General features: G+C 36.6%; 1 protein-coding gene across 1 annotated transcript; it reads right to left on the reverse strand.

The window, feature by feature from the left end:
* Positions 1-2,897: 2,897 nt before the first annotated feature.
* On the reverse strand, positions 2,898-10,377 carry LOC134678575 (uncharacterized). The gene is made up of 4 exons (XM_063537199.1): positions 10,202-10,377; positions 8,488-8,593; positions 6,222-6,405; positions 2,898-4,025 (listed from the first exon to the last, which is right to left on the reverse strand). Exons 1-4 carry the CDS (start codon positions 10,353-10,355, stop codon positions 3,921-3,923), a joined length of 549 nt encoding a protein of 182 aa, XP_063393269.1. The 5' UTR covers positions 10,356-10,377; the 3' UTR covers positions 2,898-3,920.
* Between the last annotated feature and the right edge of the window lie 11,659 nt (positions 10,378-22,036).

The following is a 22,036-nucleotide window of genomic DNA, read 5'->3' on the forward strand; positions in this document are numbered from 1 at the left end:
TGGAACTCGACAAATAATGGAATTTGTATGCAACATTGCAGTCCCAAAAGCGAGACTGCAATGTTTTTAACTTTTTAATTTTTGAGTGACCATAAACTACGCGCTTCGCGACCTATTTTTTAGACGGCAAAGTCGACCTTGCCGTCCATTTTTGAGAAAAATATATTATACACTTTTGTACTTAATTCACTAAAATGAGCAATGACATTTGTCCATTCGAAACGAACGTTAAAATTGTCCGGCGCAGTTATTCAGTAGGAATATTTATAAAATAAATATGTATCTATGATTTAAGTACTTTTTTGATGTCTAATACAGACGAATTAGGAATACCCTCGAACGATCTTGGACAGTTCTAAAATTTCATGTGTAGTATATAGGTATCTTAATAGCATGGCGCTGGTTCATTAAATCATTAATCATTACCGAACTACCTATGTACATATTATCCGATCTTTTCCAGGAGGAAACACATTTTTCAACATGGTAACATGGCCTCGAGGTCCCGAAACTTAAAATAGTCTGGACATATAACCGATCTCTTATTAATATATACCAAATTTAAAGACTGTCCAAGAGATTTCGAAGTTTGTCCTAGTTATATTGTATTAGTCTGTCTGTTTCAGCTGTTATTTAGAAAACGACTCGCCACCACCAGTGTTGGCTTGAAACGATTGGAATGATTCGCAATAAGTCATAACACTCATCATAACATACTTAAACTTTTCTAATGCCGATTAGGATAATGTTCCCTGTTAAAATCAGATCTAACACAAATGGGGTACGAAACGGTATCGTTCTCAAATTGGGTGAACAAATAGCACTACCCTAAACGTTAGCCAACTAACCCCCTGACTCGACTAAATATTTAGTTGCTGGATATAGTGAAGAAAGAGTGACTCATCAATCTGACGGGAAAAGCCCTTTGAGGCCTATTTCTTGAATAAATTATGCGATGGGTGGGGATGTTTGAGAGAATGCGACTTTTTCTGTATCATAATTTCTCGTTTAAGACTTAATATGTAATCCAACCATATATTATATTTATTTGCTTATATTACCCAAGTAGGTATATCGTGTTTAGTCGGATATACATAATATTAACTTGCTGAAATTACTGATGTTCATTCATGTTGAAAATATACGTAGTAGTGATGTAAATTACCGATAACTACGTGATTTTAACCATTTAACCTGATTGCTTTCATTAATTGCGTGAGTAGGTACTGTACCGGTCACCCGTATTAGGCCAAGCGCGCACCACGATTTTAATTTTTGCGACACGATTTTAGAATCGCGCTGTAATTTATCGCAGAAAATTCACTGCGCGCACTGTGATGAAAAGTCGACGATTTGTTCATTCTCGACATGGATTTCGTACCAGTTGCTTGTCGTGAAACAATATGCAATCGCTGTATGACTTTGAGTATTTATACCACAAAGGTGATCTTCTATTTCTATAATTAAACGGTCAACATCTAGCGTCTCATCTTGTGACTCCATTTGGAGAAGCAGGTTCCGATATGTTGACGCTTGGAGAGCGAAATTCCGAATGAGGTCCAGTCCAGGGTGCGATTTTATTACCGCAGTGCGCGCGGGGCCATACAACTCCGTATGCTGCAATTCACTTTGCGACAATCGCGTCGCGAGCAGTCGCGGAAAAATGTGACAAATCACAATTTTAAAATCGCTGCGATTTTTTTGTCGCATATGCGCGCACTGCCATACGTAACATTTCTGCGACTAAATTATCGCGCGATAAAAAGTCGTGGTGCGCGCTTGGCCTTAAAGTAAGAATTATTACTATTATTAGCCCTCGTGCTGACTGGTGTTTAAGGCCATGTCGATCAGCCTGTTTTTCTACTGATGGTCCGTTTATTTATCTAAGTCAAATATTTTATTACATTTTTGTAAGTTTGTAATGGGCGTTTTTATTGTTATACAGGTACCGTGGTCTACCTAAGTTCATGAGTTATTCTTAGTGCTTTTTAGATCACACTACGGTTACCAAAAAAATGATTAGCAGCCTTGGGGCATTTCTCTAGTAATTTTATCGATTCAAAACCGGATTTCTCAACTTTCGCCCAATTGAAACACACAGGAACATAGGTCTAAAACGCACCATAAAACTACTACAAATTTTTGCAAAAATGCTGATACTATAAAAATCGCTTCTAAATGCGCAATTTTATGTTTGATCGATTACTTTCTTTTGTTAAATCTTAATAAACATTAAAATTCTGAAACATGATAACCGCAATCCTGATGGGCACCCACAGCCATCTCGCTCATGATTACCCTCAGAGTGAGAGAAAGAACCTGAACGTTCGGGGTCTTTAGTAGTACACAGTCCAAATCACCCTACTATCTCGAACTCTCACCCTCGAAGATCTGTTAATTTTCAAATCGGTTTGGTTAATCATATGGACATTATCATGAATAAACAATCGTAGTTATTGTTAGAAAAATATCATAGTATTCTGAGTATGTAATGTAAGCAATTGAACGGTACCTTTAAGATGCAAGCACGCAAGTCAGCCTACAATTAGGGTTATTATAGTGCACTTATCGATGAGTATCGGCGATGAGTTTGTATGTTATTGTATCGTAGTCAGAAAGTCGTGTGAGGAGCGCGCTGTCCACGTCGCTGTGACGTCGCTCCACGCCGCGCGCCGCGGGGCTCCACGCTGGGGTCACTGCAGAGAGTAGGTAGGTAGGTAATAGAGTGGCGCAACGGCTATCATGTTATAATATATTATAATAAGAATTAGTTGATGTCGAGTGTGACCTTGACCCGCGGCTGTTATGACTAGCAAAATAACACACGCAAGTTGTTTTGATTTTCTCTGCTTTATAATTTTGTTGTATACTATTGGTACAAGGACTATAATAACTAATGGTCTAATATATCTAATCAATTTCATCCATAAATTTTAGCAATTCATTAATATGTACATTCAAAATATATAGTGCGCTTATTTCCATGCTAAAATACGAAGTACCTCAGTTTAAGATAGTTACAAACATGGGAAACTAGTTATATTTTACAGCTCATCTCATAAGTTTATAGTTGGTCTTGGGACTTCTACTACGAGTATAAAACATTTCCTTATTAATAATTATCGAACCTACTGTACATTTATAGTTATACTCTATAACTGCAGATTATTTAATTAACTTTCGACAATTTAAAACAATAACAAATTTCGTTAAATACCTACATTTTTAACTAACTATGAGTGTGTCTAACATATATAATATCATATGTGTGCATTAGTAATTAAAACCTGTAAATATAGATATATATCTACTGAATACTTAACGAATTTAAATATGTCGTATAAACAATGACAACCTTTAACAAATTTATAGGACCGTGCCAAGATTACAAACGTTTACGAGCCAAGAAAAGTAAAAGACCAACTATTATGACAAGAACGTAAGCGTTGGTCTAGAATCTAGATTAAAGCTTATTGAACTACGTAGACTACAGTTGGACTTAAATTTCATCGCTAACCGAGCACTCCCCTCTATCTTCAACCAATAAAGTGAGATTAGTTGTTGCAGGTCTTAAATTCACACTTTATTATGCAGATTACGCAAAACGGAGTTCTCTGCAAGTTATTATTATAATGGCCCGACTAAGAAAGCTCTATTTTACACTAACATTGACACCTCACAGGCTGCGGATATGCGGCTGATATTCACTAAAATCTAAGGGGAATGTCCAGGAAGAGTTTGATATGCTCGCCGATGTCAGCCACCGAGCGCTCGTCCAGTTGCTAGCTGGGTTCGTCAATCTCCAGCTCGGGGTCGTCCGCGTCCGGGTCATCGGGGTCGGGGTCGTCGGCGTCCAGCGGCTGGCTGGTGAGCGCGGCCCAGAGCGGCGAGCGCGCGCCGGGTTGCGCCGAGCCCCGGCGCTAGCTGTCGCGCGCACACGCGGCCGCCGTCGCCGCCGCCGTGCCCATAGCGCCCACCGCGCCGAATAGGATCGCGCCCACTTCACGGTCTGGAGTCATCTCCACCTAAATATATTATACACTTTTGTACTTAATTCACTAAAATGAGCAATGACATTTGTCCATTCGAAACGAACGTTAAAATTGTCCGGCGCAGTTATTCAGTAGGAATATTTATAAAATAAATATGTATCTATGATTTAAGTACTTTTTTGATGTCTAATACAGACGAATTAGGAATACCCTCGAACGATCTTGGACAGTTCTAAAATTTCATGTGTAGTATATAGGTATCTTAATAGCATGGCGCTGGTTCATTAAATCATTAATCATTACCGAACTACCTATGTACATATTATCCGATCTTTTCCAGGAGGAAACACATTTTTCAACATGGTAACATGGCCTCGAGGTCCCGAAACTTAAAATAGTCTGGACATATAACCGATCTCTTATTAATATATACCAAATTTAAAGACTGTCCAAGAGATTTCGAAGTTTGTCCTAGTTATATTGTATTAGTCTGTCTGTTTCAGCTGTTATTTAGAAAACGACTCGCCACCACCAGTGTTGGCTTGAAACGATTGGAATGATTCGCAATAAGTCATAACACTCATCATAACATACTTAAACTTTTCTAATGCCGATTAGGATAATGTTCCCTGTTAAAATCAGATCTAACACAAATGGGGTACGAAACGGTATCGTTCTCAAATTGGGTGAACAAATAGCACTACCCTAAACGTTAGCCAACTAACCCCCTGACTCGACTAAATATTTATTTGCTGGATATAGTGAAGAAAGAGTGACTCATCAATCTGACGGGAAAAGCCCTTTGAGGCCTATTTCTTGAATAAATTATGCGATGGGTGGGGATGTTTGAGAGAATGCGACTTTTTCTGTATCATAATTTCTCGTTTAAGACTTAATATGTAATCCAACCATATATTATATTTATTTGCTTATATTACCCAAGTAGGTATATCGTGTTTAGTCGGATATACATAATATTAACTTGCTGAAATTACTGATGTTCATTCATGTTGAAAATATACGTAGTAGTGATGTAAATTACCGATAACTACGTGATTTTAACCATTTAACCTGATTGCTTTCATTAATTGCGTGAGTAGGTACTGTACCGGTCACCCGTATTAGGCCAAGCGCGCACCACGATTTTAATTTTTGCGACACGATTTTAGAATCGCGCTGTAATTTATCGCAGAAAATTCACTGCGCGCACTGTGATGAAAAGTCGACGATTTGTTCATTCTCGACATGGATTTCGTACCAGTTGCTTGTCGTGAAACAATATGCAATCGCTGTATGACTTTGAGTATTTATACCACAAAGGTGATCTTCTATTTCTATAATTAAACGGTCAACATCTAGCGTCTCATCTTGTGACTCCATTTGGAGAAGCAGGTTCCGATATGTTGACGCTTGGAGAGCGAAATTCCGAATGAGGTCCAGTCCAGGGTGCGATTTTATTACCGCAGTGCGCGCGGGGCCATACAACTCCGTATGCTGCAATTCACTTTGCGACAATCGCGTCGCGAGCAGTCGCGGAAAAATGTGACAAATCACAATTTTAAAATCGCTGCGATTTTTTTGTCGCATATGCGCGCACTGCCATACGTAACATTTCTGCGACTAAATTATCGCGCGATAAAAAGTCGTGGTGCGCGCTTGGCCTTAAAGTAAGAATTATTACTATTATTAGCCCTCGTGCTGACTGGTGTTTAAGGCCATGTCGATCAGCCTGTTTTTCTACTGATGGTCCGTTTATTTATCTAAGTCAAATATTTTATTACATTTTTGTAAGTTTGTAATGGGCGTTTTTATTGTTATACAGGTACCGTGGTCTACCTAAGTTCATGAGTTATTCTTAATAATCCCAAAAATCTTAGGTTATTTGATGATGATTAGGTTATTGATTCTACAGGGAGAAAAAAAAGTGTTACAATTTATTCCTACTATTTTCGATTTTACGTTACTTCCATAGAAATTTAACAAATATTTTAATGGGGACAGATGATTTGGTACCACCAAACTGTCCATTAATGCAGTCCGTGAATCAGTCTTCACCAGCGACAAAAGGTCTACAGGCCTTAAGCCCTATTTAGACGATGCGAGAACTCGCATGCGAGTTCCATTACATTGCGGTTTTTTGATCGGTCGGTTGGATTGGACGTAACCATGCAACAGTCCGCAATGTTAAAATCGCATGCGAGTTCGCGCGCCGTCTAAAACAGCTCTTACTTGCGACAACGTCGTCTGCTCGGGGTCGGAGCGCTCCTCCAGCACGGTGTCCAGCTCGAGGGACGGCAGCGGCCGCGAGGCCCGCGCCAGGCTGACCGCGCGCGCCCGAGCCTTCACCGGGGACAGGCGCACCACGGACAGCTCGCCGCGATCCAAGTCGCAGTTCCGCCGTCGAGCTCGTTCTCTATAAGATAATATTTTTTTCATCATCTTCGGCTTGTTATGCTTCCAAACGAAATCATTCCCAAGTTTTCTATTGACGATTTTCATTTACAACCAATTCCTAGCATAGTTTAATTCGACCGATTGTCCAATGACATGGCAGTTAAACACAACAGAATATATATATATTGTCATTTTTCCCGATTGAGAATTTATCAAATTACAGCTAACCCAATAACTTGAGGAAAACAAGTTACGCGGCTGGTATACGATTGTGAAAGAAGTAAATAATATCAAAATATGTATAGCTAGTACTTTTATGCTGAACAATTAATATATGGCGAAACGGTGTGTACAGTTTAAAACTTATTAAATATATATGTACATATGTAATACAAATATTTGAGCAAATAGTTAAGGCGCAGTCAATTAGCATTATCGGTAGCGCATTGGTACTCGTAGCTATGGTAGCTAGATTTCTATATACTAGGATGTAGAGTCGGATATTCGCCGAGCGTGCTTCTGCATTGCTGCCAACACAATTGCATAGGGGCGGGGTTAGCGGGGTGGCTAAAAATAGATTACCTACATTAAGGCACAACACAGGAGAATAAGCATGCTAAAACTTATTTTATATAATTCTTATTATTTAACTAAAGGAGTATTCAGAATTATAAATCGCCCTAGAGTAAATTTACATAACTTAAAAAAAAGTGACTCACGCATTTTCTGGTAAAAACAAATAAATCTGATTTGCTATTACCATCAGGATTCATGTTTCACATATGTTACTTTGTAGTTTTATTTTATAAAACCATAAACATAATTAAAAACAAACTTAGAATAAAATTAACCTAAAATTATAAAACTACCTAAAAAACTAAAACTAATAGAAGAATTCTAGTCGGGAATTGTGGGCGTATCATACTATCAGCAGCACATCAGAACCTTCAATCGTGGATGACGAGGGCCTTCAATGAAATACGTTGTTCAACTCACAATCTTTACTGCACAAGACTCTTTACAAATCACAGCACGCGATACGTTTCTTATCTTAAGCAAACCAGTGGATTTGACCCAGGAGCCGCCACAGACGTCATCTTCTCCCGTTCGTTCTCATCGTGCTTCATCTGAAGATTGATTGACAGCATAACTTCAATTGGTAGTAGTTACTTATTATTGTTGTAAAACGTACATGAAAGCACTAAATAAATGATGATTATAATTGATTAAGACAACTATGTATAAAAATTAAAAATCTCGTACTAACGGAACTTCGCTTCCAAGCCTCAAATCCAAATACACGTGTACAAGTTAATGCGTACCTATAGTTAATTGCGGAAAAACTCGTTACTTGTAGTAAATACACAAAACAACATGCAACAATTCGCTTTAGAACACATAGATACAGTACAGGGCATTCGGCTCGATTCGGGAAATGAATTAGAGATTCAGTAGATATGAAATAGTAAAGATATATGACGTTAAAAAGGTACCTTATGCTTACGAATACGCTATTAATAACGCCGCTCCAATATTATTGCGGCGCTATGCGACGTAAGCGCCAGCCGCCATAAGGTACCTTTTTCCGTGGAACGTCACATATCTTTACTATTTCATATCTAGTGAATATCTAAATCAGCATTAAAAAATAAAAGTAAGAAAATAAAAGAGGACAGGCAATAAACAAAGCGATTTAAAAAATTTTTTTCGATGGTTGCTTCAGACTAATTTGCGTTCATATACAATAGTACTTAAGATCAAAAAATATTTGTTGCAATAAATATAGGAAATATTAAGTGAAATTACATATTGGTAATGATAAACTGATCAATACATAAAATATGATAAAAAGGCTTTAGACCCCAGAAATTAGACAAAATCTCACTAGATAGTCAAAAATGTAAAAATCGTGACCTAATAATTGGATAAAGGTTTCTAAGACGGTTATCCTTAATTAAATTTAAAATATAAATCCTAAAATAGTTAAAAAACCTCTGAAATGTTAAGTATAACAAGCAGTCTTTCTTAGGGGTACATCCGAGGATTAAATACCTACGCATTGGCGTAAATACCATACATGTGCTCTTTAAAATCATCTTACCTGGCAAGTTTCGCTCTTCTTCGAAGGCAACATATAACGGTCAATGCCAGTAATGGAAAACCGAATATGCACGACACAATCGGCACCACTATTGATTCCGGAGTCACTGAAAACAAATAACAAAATGTACAAATGGCAGGTTAATCCGGGATTTCAGCGCCCCACTCGTCGAATGTTTAGTGCAATGGTGCTCCAAGTTCTATTATTGTGCTACAACCGGGTTAAGCACTAGTATTCAGAGTTCGTTAGCACCGTAAAGCGGGATTTGTATTAAGAATGCTTTCATCTGCTGCGTCTCTCCAGACTGCTGTTCCGAATACGTTAATCCATATTTAGCACGTTACGAGCTTTGTGGCGACCAAGTGGAACATAAAAATTATACCAAACTCCAAACTTTGAACAGACCGGACTGCTATGTCTAGGTATGTCACTTTCCAACAAAAATACTGTCGCAAGAATAAACATTTAGGTTAATATTCAGGTTCATTCAATTCCTAAGTAAATAAGCGTCCCAGTTGGTTAAATTCGACCGTTCCAAAGTTTACAATCTAGCTAGACGTCCCAAATGGTTAAGGGTTTAACAAAGTTTTACTATAATGAGTTTGTGCACTCGAAATTTGCCACTTAAGAAACACTGAATATCGGTCTGTAATTACAAAAGAACGCATTGGTTAAAATAAGAAACTATTTTACTGCATTGAACACATAAGCCACACGTATGTACGTGAGTAGAGTCTGAGTGAAAGAGTCGTGGAATATAAGCGAACCAATGCATTTTATGACAAGACTCTTCTCTTTCCGCACAGACATAATCTAAATATTTCTCGTATCCAGAATTAGATAGATAAACTGAATGCAAGTTAAAAAAAATACGTGCAAATTATGGATAAGAAGACGCAGAGCCATAAATTTAATATGAAAGGCACGGAGCGGTAAACTCATTAGGTAAATACACGCTCTCAATTTACTCTAAGGAATTATTAATATTTTGTTATGGAGTTTGAAAGATTTTCTGTGTACTAATATCTTAACTTTAGATTAGACAAAGCTTGGGCTGGGTATCGTTCGTGGATGCGATTAGTCAGCAAGGCGGGCAGGGGGTGATACTTGTGCCGTGCTCCGTGTTCGCATCGACCTAGTTAGGTAAGCAGCAAACGAAAGACAAGGCAACCCATTTTGAGTGGTCAGTGCGTCCATGCCACGAGAATGAAACGGTCAAACGCAAACACAATAGATTTAACCGTTCATTTTACAAGCGAAGTCCCAGTCCAAGGATGGTAACTGATAAATAGTAATCCAGTAGAACGATTACAATAACAGTGATTCCATTTCAGCAGATAAAAATACAGCCATTTAATAAAATTAAACTATGTAATTTAATTTATTAAATTACTGTATGTAATAAATAATGTACCTAATCTATTATATAACTGTATTTTTATTAAACAACGTAATTTAATTTTTTTAAATGTCTGTATTTAATAAACAATGTAACTAATGTAGGTAATTTATTATATGACTTTATTTTTATTAAACAATATAATTTATATTTGTTAAATAACTGTATTTTTATCTGCTGGTACAGTATCGCTGTGTTATGTGTTATGCTCTTGTACTGGATTACTATTTATCAATTATCATCCATACGTGTATCAAATTTATTTGATGTGCAGGTTTGAAGGAGTTGGTCACGGTTGACTTGTGTGTTACTTACCGGTCGGATAAATGATGATAGGTGTAGGCCGTTTGTTGTTGGCACTTTGCTTAGCAATGGTGACGGTAGCGGCGGTGGGCACCGCCGTCGCAGTGGTCGTGCTGCTGCCGAGCGACGTCAGCAGCCCGAGAGGGTTTCTGGTCGTTCGTGCCATTGCAGTCACGGATACTGCTAATAGAATAATAAATACTCTATTATTCCCTTCGGTCTGCTCAATTAAGTACCTAACAATAAAGTGACATTTAGTAACATTTTATTAATTAACTATATTTTCGGCTTAAACAAATACACTTCATATGAGGCCATCCGTCATCCTGACGATCGATCCCTTTAAAGCACACGCGTGTTCAGGTGACAGAGTAAGGAAGACACCATTACATTAGACTTTGTACACGTTATAACCCATATAGATCGTGTTTCTTATATTGGATAACTTGGTTATTATTGTAACTTTTTAAATAGATTAATATGTTTGCAGTATAAGTATGTTTTTATATCGCGCAAACGTGTTTAATTATATTCTGCCCCTCGACTTTGACTCCTGCGAAGAATGTTAAATCATTTTCAAAGTTTGATCACGTAATCTAGATTATTATTTAAACAACAAACTTACAATTATTATTGTCTGCCATATGGTAAAAATATTATTTTTTCAATATTTTTTAAAATTATTTCACTACGTAATCTAAACATAAAATTAATTAAAAACTAAACTTAAATATAAATATTAATATGTAGTGTATTTTTGACTGAAAATAAACAAACCTAAGTATATCTAAGATTTTAATTATTTCAACCAAAAGTGACTTGAAGGAACTGTCATAGGAACACTCGTTATCGGCTACGCTTGTAGCTCGTGTACCACTTGTGTCTTGGACCGCCGAGTGCCGCCTATGCTTAAGAGGACACGTACTCCGTTTCAGAGGCATCAACGGGCAAAATACAAATCGAATTTTGTATATGTATATATATATACCTTAGTCGTATAGTTTTTTTTTATTTCACGAAAACGGGAATTAAGCATTGTTATTATTTATCTGGTTTTAGTTAATTCTTCATCTTTTATTTCATTTTTATGTTTAACTTTTTGGTACAATTTTAAATTATTTCAGGCAACACGTACAGTTACAGTACTTTATTTATTATTTCCTAAATAACTACATTTAAAAGTTGTATCTACTTATTCAGGAAATAAAATAATATAATCGCGTAAAATGAAATCAAAAACATCTCGACGTTGTCTACCCGTTGACCATGAGCACTAGAAAGGTAAAATCATGACGAAAATTAACTACAAAATGACGAGGAATATTTTTATTATACCTACATAAGGCCAGTGGTTAACACCAAACTCGAAACAGCACCTTTAAAAAAAACATCAGGGGTCACTGACCTGTCCCAGTAAATTGAGGTAGTGTGCGTGAGCTGCATTTGTGTGTGTAATGGGGTAATTTAACAGAATCTGAAAATTTACCCTCCTCTACCCCCTCTTAAAGTACCTATAGTAAAAGAAATTGCCCTTTTCCGGAGTTTTTATTACGACTCACGTTGTCACTGTGCATTGCGTTATTTTTTATCAATGACACTAATTATTAGATTTCTCCTTTGAATAGTATCAGGATGTGTCTAAAACATGCCGACAGTCCAAAGCAAAAACGGTAAACACACATTTTGAGATAGAGCGGTTATGCCCGGGTGTTCTGCTGAGAAATGAGCTTACAAGTTGTTATTTTTATCGTGTGACACACGAACTCAGTGTTCATTCTAAGTTATCGTATTTTTCCATTTTTACCACTGCACATACTAGTTTATTTTTATGTATAGCCATTTCAAATAATAGGTAATACTAATAAAATGCCACTGAGCTATGCCGCAGAGCGCGGGCTGTCCAACCTTGCGAAACTAATAAACTTTTAGTTGACTATGAAACCTTAAAATGTAGGCGCGTAAAGATGTAGCGAGCTTTTTTTAACCCCCGACGCAAAAAAAGAGGTTTTGTTAGCATAAGATAAGCTAAATAGTTCTTAATACGGTGATATTTCAAACATTCATCCGCCATATTGTAATTTTTTGATAGAATCGATGGCTCGGACCTATTCGATATTCAGCCACGATTTAAAATTCTGTAAATTTAAATATTTAACTATAAATAATAAACGCCGCCGGTATTTTAAAGGCAAAACTCCCTGGTGACTTATAGCTTTTTTATTTACAATCCATAACTCCCATGGGAACAATATAGGCCTTTGTCCTTCTAACTACATGAAATAAAGTCTTTTTCGAGCAAGTGTGATGAAAAAAATTTAAATTTAATAGCTAGTTAGAGTGTAGAAGTTGTCAACCATAAAGGCGCGCGGCGCGCCCCTCTCGAGTTATATTATAAGTATTATAAGTTATAATACTTATAATGCAAGTGTAGCGAGATCAAGTGGGGCGCGGAAAACCTTATTCTTACCGACTTCAACTGGTAGTTTTTCGGTTTGTATTGTCATCACAAGTTAATACTTTGTTTTAATTGTCAATAAAGGGTGCTCCCAACAAAAAATGATTTGCCAGGCTACGAGTACCTATTTATTCTTTTATCTTGGGAAGAATTTAAAGAATTTCGCATTTAAGCTCCGATACTGCCGGTACATAGTTTCTGCGTTGTACTAATATCATTAAATCTACTTATAGTACCTAACCTAACGAAAGTTCGTAGTCTACCCAACAAAGGGATTTACTTTCAGGGATTTAGTAGACTCTCTCTGGGCCTATTGTCGATGGATTTTATTAGTTTTTGTCACGCATACCTACCTCTTTCCCGTGCTGTTACTGCGGTGATTAAGTCCGTGTCTCTTAAAACATTGTTTCTTATAGTGAACTACTTGGAGAGTGGTGAGTTTCATGCGCTCTGATCGCGCGTTTCGTATTTTGTGATAATTTATTCATCAGTTATGTTTAAAAACGTACTTATTTTTTAATTAAAACCAGCACCGAGACAATTATTTAAACAGCAAAACGGGGATTGATTTAAAATATTGTAATTACCGTTCTCTTTATTATACATTGTACTGTCCGCGAGAGTAGCTTGGCCCTGAAGTTAATATTAAAGAAGGCCCGAGGCCTAATCAAATCTCTTACACCCCGTTGAGTTTCGTTTTTGCGAATAAGTTCGCCGGACGGGTAAACTAGATTTGAGTCCGTAAACGGCATTTAATCAATGCTCGCGCAGGACCGACCCCGCTGAATTAATATGCATCTTGATACTGCAGGATTTTCTCGCCTTAACGCGGAATTAGCACAGCGAGGGTTAGCCCGTCCTTTGTTTTAGTAACGAAAGTGCCAATAAAGACCAGCATATTCTGCATTTTTGTTTGACACGACGTGTATTAAAAAAGTTTTGCGCCTACGGCCGCTCGATGAAGTTGATTGATTGAAAGGTTGACCGTTTAGCCTTTTAGGTACTTTGTTATTATCATTTAAGATAAGGCTCCAATTCTATATTAAAAACGGCTCACCAGTTAAATGCTCTTTACTTTATTAAGTCAGTCAGCGTGTTTTAACGTCACTTAGGTTATATCTTAGACTTTATCTTAATTCGGTAGTCTTAATTCAGGCCGTACCTACCTATAGACGCTTATAAAAGTAACGAGGTATCTACAATGGTATTTATATAAATATATCAGAATACATTTACTCCAAATGTGCTCATAGATTTATTAATTTAGTCGATATTATGAACATAGGTACAATGTACCTTACTCAAGACAAATATTGAAGAGCGGGGCCCTAAAGCCACGAATTTAGAAGAAACCAAAAAACATCGCACGCTGCGTTAAACTAAAAAAAAATAATTACGTACAAAAATCACAAAAAGTAAAACGTAAATCTCAAAAACTGTAAGTTAAAGTTGTACTGAAGTCTCGGTGGGCGAGTCCCGCGCACTTGCCCAGTTTTTTTTTCTGTCGACCCAACTGTTACCTTTTAAGGTTTGGGATAGAGTTGTTTTTAGTGTGATTTTTATTATGGCATTTGCTTTTTATTTAAATGCGTATAAATTAAATGTAAAAACTAAAATTTTGCGTTAGCCCCCTCCTAAGTTTCACATCATCGTCATCATTAAGCTTATGCAATTACATAATAGTTTCAGTTTCTCACTTTATCTTATGACTGTGTCTATTTGAGTTATGAAATTGAGCCTCTACTGGCTGGCAGCTTAATGAGCTTAGCTTAGTTAAGTAGTTATACTCTAGTTAGTGGAATGTTTGCAGTTAGGTCAACTTTCCAACTGGCATTTCATGTTTGAATCCCAATAATTCAGTCTAAAAAAACTACCACGCAGCTTATTACTATTAAGGTATTCGGAAAAGTTCTGTATTTAATAAATGGTGATAAGCTGGAGCTTTGGCTTTAATGCATATGAATAAAGGATTGCCTGCCGGTCATGAAAGTACAGTCTTCTTATTTCTTTCTTGAATACTGCGGTAAATGTTATTTTTAGCTGTTTATCCCACTGCTGGGCGAAGGCCTCCCCTCTCTCCTATTCCAATCCTCCCTGTACTGAGCAAGATCCCGCCAATCCCACCGGATCGCATCCAAGTTATCCCGCCATCTCTTTCTCGGTCTGCCTCTGCCACGAGTACACTGAAGATGCCATCTAGTGGCTATTTTGGTCCATTTGTTAGCATGCATCCGGCAGACATGTCCAGCCCAGTCCCACTTCAGCCTGGCGGTCTTGACCCCAACATCGTCGACTCGGGTTTTGGAGCGAGGCTCTGTGTTCCTTACCCTGTCAGATCTTCGGACACCCAGGATACTTCGCTCCATTGCCCTTTGGCGGTAAATGTAATTAGAAAAAAGCTGGTCAAGCGCATATTGATGTTTCACACCGACGGTTTCGTACGCACGCTTAATCACAGGGTGTTTTGGTGCGTAGGTAATTATTTCGAAATATGTATTTCGTCTTAGGGCGAGTACGATATGCGATCGACTGTTTTGCGTCATCAGGAAATATTCCGATTATTAATAAACGGAGCCACGCCATTTTCTCCAATACGCTTTCTTTTTCTCAGCACAATATGCGTGATTGTAGGTACTTATAATCAATATTATTATTTATTTATTATTTCAATTTGTATTATTTATTATTTAAATTTGTATTATTTAAATAATAACATTATTTGTCATTTTGTGAAAAAAGTAACATTTCATCAACCAGAACTTTGACACTCACACACTCACTTATGACTGACTGTTCATATCTATTACCCCGTTATTTAGTTAATACAATCAGAATAAAAGCCTCATGCATGTCTACGTTGTCAATGTCCACCGGGAGCTATGAGCGACCGGTTCGTTATTTGTTTGAGTCATTAGCACAATGGGCAGCAGCTGAAAATCCATAATTTCATGCTAATAGTATTGTTATAAATGTAAATAAGTATCTATATCTGTCGGACACGCTGTCATGACTAAATTACAGAACGATGTTGATGAAATTTTGCGTGTTCAAGGCATGCCTCTACCCCGCGAAGTTCCAGTGCACGCCCTAGAAATAATATTAATTTATTTTCTGTCGCACGTCATGCACTTAATTGGTCCGTGTATTAAATGTAAAATGTAGCTAAATACAGGTTAAAGTATTAACGTAATATATAATGAACACAACCATGATCAGTTTGGTTTGAACGATATTGGCATATATATATGTACTTAAAAAAATATAGAATTTACTTAAACATAAAGAATAGTATTATTGCTTATGTAAATCTGCCAACTTGATTATGAACGGATCGTGACATTTTTACTCAAACTTTATTCTGTAATAAATGCTGAAACGTGGGAGTAGGCTCGTTTGTAGTCTTTTCTGGCGCCTTTTTTAGGAGCGAAGAAGCTCTTTAAAAGCATGTGCTTCCTGTTCGTTTTTTTAGCATTAGAAATAAGGTAAACAATCTTGATGTGTCTTTTAATTGAAAACCACATTTTAAAAATAAGTTACGGCAAATTTGTAACAATTATGAATCTAATACCATCATTTATATTCTTCTGCTTTCATAAGTAATAGTTTTTGATTTTTAAAAAGCGTTTTTCAATTAAAAGACATGTCAAGATCGCTTACCTTCTTGCAAGTTCTTTCTAATGCTAAAAAAGACGAACTATAGTATGATATGACTATATTATTGTACATGTACAATCAGCTACGCGCCTCCTCTTAGCTTACTGTATCCGGAGACACTCAAACTATATTACTTCACTAGTTAAATCTTACCTGCGATTCAGTTTGATTATTTATCTAAGTTCTTTAATCAGGGCAAGCAGACTAAGAAAATAATATTGATTGGATTTTAGAGAGAAACAGAAAGAAAACAGTAGTATTTTATTTACTGTCACGAACATCGTTGATCCCAATGGGTTTCTCGTACCTTAATCTTTAAAAGTATAAAAAAGATGTTTTTTAGTTTAGCGCTGAGGACCTCTTTTTTAGGGTTCCGTAGTCAACTAAAACCCTCATAGTTTCGCTTTGGCCGCCTGCAAAAGCTGCAATTTGGAATGAATATGGTAAGTACATATAATTCAATCATACATACAAAGAGTTACAATAAAAACTAGAAAAAGATTATTTTTTTGGGTTTTGATAAAGTAAATATTATCGCTCTGAAAGAAAAAAATATGCTTCCACCTCCTCGTGAAATAAATACTTTAACAATGAAAACTGTAGCGAACATGATCGGTCGACTCGTTAAAAGTCTTTCCTTCGTAAAAATACGTACAAAGTTACTCCCTTTTGCTTGTAATGTATACTTACTGATATCCCCCGTTCTAGGCAGTAACGACGAAAACCTACTCTGAGCATGGCCCTACATGCTTTTGGCCGGTTTTCACTTCCTATATGTCAACATCACGTTTATTTCTAACTTACCAAAACAAGGAGTTTTGCACTGACTGCTAGCTGCACCTTTATTGTAAAATCATATCTTTGAACGCGAGTGGGGAGAAGGGTAAAGTGGCGCGATGAAATTTTATTAGCTGTATTAGGGTTGTGTAAATATTTGATACGGCTTCGCGTTCGGAGGCGGTCTCGGTCGGGAGACGGGAAGGGTCGCGCGGCCGTCCCGTGCGCTCCCGCCGGCGGACTGGAGCGTCGGAACCGAAAGTACTGAAACATTGCCTATGTCCGGTGCATTACGGAGGCGACGGCCCGGATACTCGCGCGGCTCACTAACTTAGATATACATTTTGACGGCTCAACTCATTCGCGGGCCACAACAAACTTACTAACTTGCAACGACAATAATTCGATTGCGAAGCAATCAACTAAATTGTTATGTCCCGCAACTATTACACGAGTTTTTATGTCTCCATTTTTTTTTACTTTCACCAACTTAAGTACCTTAGCCTGATACGAATGTGAGTCTGATATCTTACCAGCCTGCAAGTAAATTATTTAAAACCATATAAGACTTTTAAATCATTATTGGTTTTACTTAAGGTGAAGGTATCGAGTGGGTTCTCATTTTGTTCATAGCCATGAGATACTTTGTAACCGGCTTGTCGGAATCTTGACCCGCACCGTATGGTCAAGGTGAGTGCGGGAGCTGCCTGCTTACCCAACTCTCTTTTGACATCGCTCCAACCAGCAACCTGGGAAGACATCGATACCAAGGTCTCGAATTCGAACACGATATTGTATTAAAAGCTGTGCAGATTTATCGAGACAATTCCGTGTGGTGACTTCAGTTTACGTTTTGACGAAGAAAACTGCGCTTGGTAGTAACCTTTATTAGTTGGTTTCGGTAAGACGTACCTATTGTTATATCGAGCACAATAAAACGTACATAATATAGAGCTGCGGGAGATACCTACTTAAGAGTAATGAACTCTGAATTAGACGGCATTGTCGTTTAGGAATACAATTTAAAATTTTGTGCGTCACATCCGGACACCTGGCTAATGCTTTTTTCTGTTGCCAGTAATCGCCTATAGGTTACTCGAGAAAATTTTGAGTACCTACCTATAAAACTAATATTTAAAATGAAAGGAGATAGTTTAAGCATCGGAAAATACATAGTTTTCATCAAAAATCCGCGTAATTATAATAATTACATATACTGTTACGCAGACTGAGTTGCGGTTAAAAGTTCATTCGTTATTTATTTAATTAAGTGTCTGCTTAGAATTAACGTTCGTCTCCTGTTTAAACCTGGTACTTTTTTCATCTATAACTGTAAGTAAACAAAAATACTTGGGGGGCTTAACAGGCTCATTTACACGCAAAATTTGGAGACTACAATTAAATTATTCCCCATGGCCGCTTGCGTATGTTTGCCGAAAGGTCCGCACTCGACTCGCTGGGGCCAGAATGGCAGGATAATGAATGAATGAATGTTTCTTTATTCAGGCAATAGACACATTACATAATTTAAAAAACAAAAATACAAGAAATTTAAAAATAAAAAGGAAAGAAATGAAAAAATAAATAACTACTAAAAAAAACTAAAAAACTACTTACGGTTCGGTTGCTGATGCGCGGACAGCCAATGCAGGAAAAACTTAACATTTTGGTAAATGTTATCAATGGTCACATTCATATTTTGCAAGTTCTTTAGATTATAGTATAGTAGTACTTAATTTGAATAAACATTGACGGAATTTAAAGGGGATTTGCGTGATCGGCTCTTAAAATATTCATTGATTCTTTTTACGGGAGTAGTTAAGTAACCATCAAGGCTCGGAAAACCTTCGTCATTTTGAAAACTTAAAAATCATTTAGGATGTTTATGAGTCTAAAATGTTCGTTCACAGTCTACGGACGTCATATTTAAACGTTGTCATTGGTATAAGGAAGTCTCTGTTGTACGGAACAGGGTCAGGTAATATACTGTGTGGCGCGTTTTTCCGTGCCTAGGTAATCATGTTTAAACGTTGCCCTGTTAATTTTATTTAAGTGCCCTTTAAAAAGTGCTTGAGGTTACTTAACTAATATGACGTTTACGCTACTAGGAGGTCCAGAAGGTATACTCTTATTGCAATAACAGGTTATGAATTCGATCTTGATATGTTATGGATGTGGTATGTCAGTGTCAAAAGTAAGTAATGTTTCTAGTTAAAAATATGTCACTTTTGGGACTGACCGAAGTGACAGATCTTATTCATAACAAATTCAAATCAATTATTCGTAACCTGTGATTACAATCAGCATAAGCTCTAATTATCAGCACGTTTTTTATGTCTTTACGTATATACTTATAGGTGGTGACATAAATATTAGGTTTTTATGTCACCACCTATAAGTATATTTAGCCGCCCGAAATCCTTGCTTCGTGAACTTTCAGTAATATTCCACACGTAATAGATTACATGTTATTTTATTTGTTTGTTTAAGTAAATGTAATGTAGATACACATGTAGTTGATCTATTTTATTAATTATATCCCCAAAGAAGGTGGTAAAGAAATTGAAAAAAAAATCAAAATGACACAAGTAAAAACAAAAAATGTTTCTCACAAATTACACTGTAACGCTACGCGTGCCCGTAATATAATAAAATAACCAACAGAATACGTTGCGAATGTGAACATATTATCCCAAGGGGCAATGATTTATCATTGTTTTGCATTACAAGTAGATAACTGCTGTTAAAATGTCAAAACTGTGGCGGAATCGTGAATTAGATACTTACCTATAATACATGTTGGGAGTAGAAACTTTGATACCAACCCAAAACTTATAATTAATAAGTTTTACTTTTAAATTTTTATTACGATCACGTTATATCAGATCACGTCTTTGGTGTCACCCTGCACAAAAAAATGTCTCCCAGGTCTTAAAAAGTACGGCCAGTTGCCTGTACCTGCCTGAAATTGGTACCTCCTGAAAGTGCAAGTTACTAAAGATCTCTCGCTATAAACTGAAATAAGTGTCATTATTAATCATGCTTTCATGAAAATTGTAACAAAAAGTGCGTTATAGACTTAAGTATGTTCTTGATTTTATTCTAACGAGCGAAAGTCAAAAAATCAGTATTAGAATCGCTGAAGTCCCTAGAGAAAATCCTCAAGACTACTGCTTACTTAATAATTTTATTGGCAAACGTATTGTTATCTATAAAGCGGTAGGATTTACGGCACCATAAGAGGGCGTAAAGCCAGGAAATTAGAAAGAAACTAAAGATGTTGCGCCACGCGAGACTTGCGACGGAAAATATGGACGTCACGCTGTTTTTTTTACCATTCATCTCGATTATTTACTCTAAATATATTACTCTACTACTTATTACTACTATATTACTTTACTCTAAAAACTCTATTTTAAATTTATCACTTGCTGCCATACTGTGTACCATATGGTAGGCAGGATAATGTTAAACAACTGAAAATATAAATTAAAAATTAGACATGCTTGCGTGACGTTTTTTTTCTATAGCACCATCTGTAAACATTTAAGGATTTTGGTTGGAGCCTACCCTAAATATAGTCCAGTTTCCGTGTCAACAATGTCAACATATACATGGCATTTTGCCCTTGATTAAAACATGTAAAAGGAGCTTAAAGGGCAAAGTGTTGCTCCACTCCACTGCTCCACTCACCTGTAGTAAGTCAAATTTAATCTCGACTACCTAACAAAAACTTATTTACCTACCTATGTTGTTGTAAATAGGTCAGTAACGGTCTTAAAATAGGGTAGCCGCGAAATCTTTGATATTTGAGAACTCCAATATTAAAGCCAATAACTCCAGGTTTTAATTTTTTAAACATCATATCATCATCATATATCGTTTAATTAATTAACCTTTTGGCCGCCGGACCTAGTCCGCAAAGACGCTCACTCACACGCCAGAGCAAATTTTAAGTAAACAACTAATAAAAAGTTTAGGGATTGCAAATAGTGATATCGATATTTACAATTTATGGTAAAACTCTTTTTAATTTAGCTTTGTTCTTATCCTGTTTTAATTTCATTCCAAATTGCCAAAATTAAACATATGTTTTACACCCGAACATGTTTAAAATATAGGGATTTAACATAAAAAACAACCACTAAACAATGTCGATTCAAGACGTGATATCGCCGCACTAGGCTGTACGAGAAGTCTTTTATACAAGACAACGGCGCGCATGGACTGCCCGCAGTGCAGACCGACAAGGACCGTTTCAGCGCGGATTAAGTAATAATAGTCTCTAGATCAACGGCGTAAGCGCTTGTCGGTACGTAAACTTTATTGGCGTAACGTTAAAGCTGCGCATCATGTGTCGATAAAGTCAATATACCGGAACTGTTTTAGTGAAAATTACAAGTGGGTTGAATTTTTAATGAGTGAAGATATTATTTCGGAATTAGAATCTATCATTATAATTTCTGTTTGGTTTACATTAATCTATAAACTCTTACGAAAAAAACGTTCAACGACGTGTTATAAAAATACACATTAATTTCAATGTTATAATAAAAAAACTTAAGTCTGATAAACAGGTATGTCCATCCGTACCACTCTTGTGCGAAGCGGTCGCTGCGGTGTATCCCTTCCCACTAAGCTATAAAATAACATCAATTATTTTTTTATTTATCCTTCTGCAATGAAATAGTCCACTATCTACAAGGACAAATTTACTTGTCTGACTCTACTTTATACAGCTAAAGAAGCTGCCTGAACTTTACATATAGTTATGCCTATCTGACTCTCGTTCTACGTATTCTAGTAAGTAGTTACCTACTATTCGTTAAAAAAAGTATTTCAACACTTGTTAGTTGGCGATTAACAAGTGTTAAAATACTTAAATAAAAACATATTTCTGACTTTATATTTAATTTAAAAATTCCCATATCGAGTTAACATTCCCATCCCTAGCTGTCTTT

The sequence above is a fragment of the Cydia fagiglandana genome, chromosome Z (assembly GCF_963556715.1).
Source record: "Cydia fagiglandana chromosome Z, ilCydFagi1.1, whole genome shotgun sequence".
Classification (NCBI taxonomy): Eukaryota; Metazoa; Arthropoda; class Insecta; order Lepidoptera; family Tortricidae; genus Cydia; species Cydia fagiglandana.

Excerpts from the sequence above, each read along its gene's own strand:
- LOC134678575 (XM_063537199.1), bottom strand. The coding sequence starts at position 10,355 with ATGGCACGAACGACCAGAAACCCTCTCGGGCTGCTGACGTCGCTCGGC. Across the intron at positions 8,594-10,201 it reads TATCATCATTTATCCGACCG|TGACTCCGGAATCAATAGTG; the intron begins GTAAGTAACACA and ends ATTTGTTTTCAG. Across the intron at positions 4,026-6,221 it reads AGCAGACGACGTTGTCGCAA|GTGGAGATGACTCCAGACCG; the intron begins GTAAGAGCTGTT and ends TAATATATTTAG.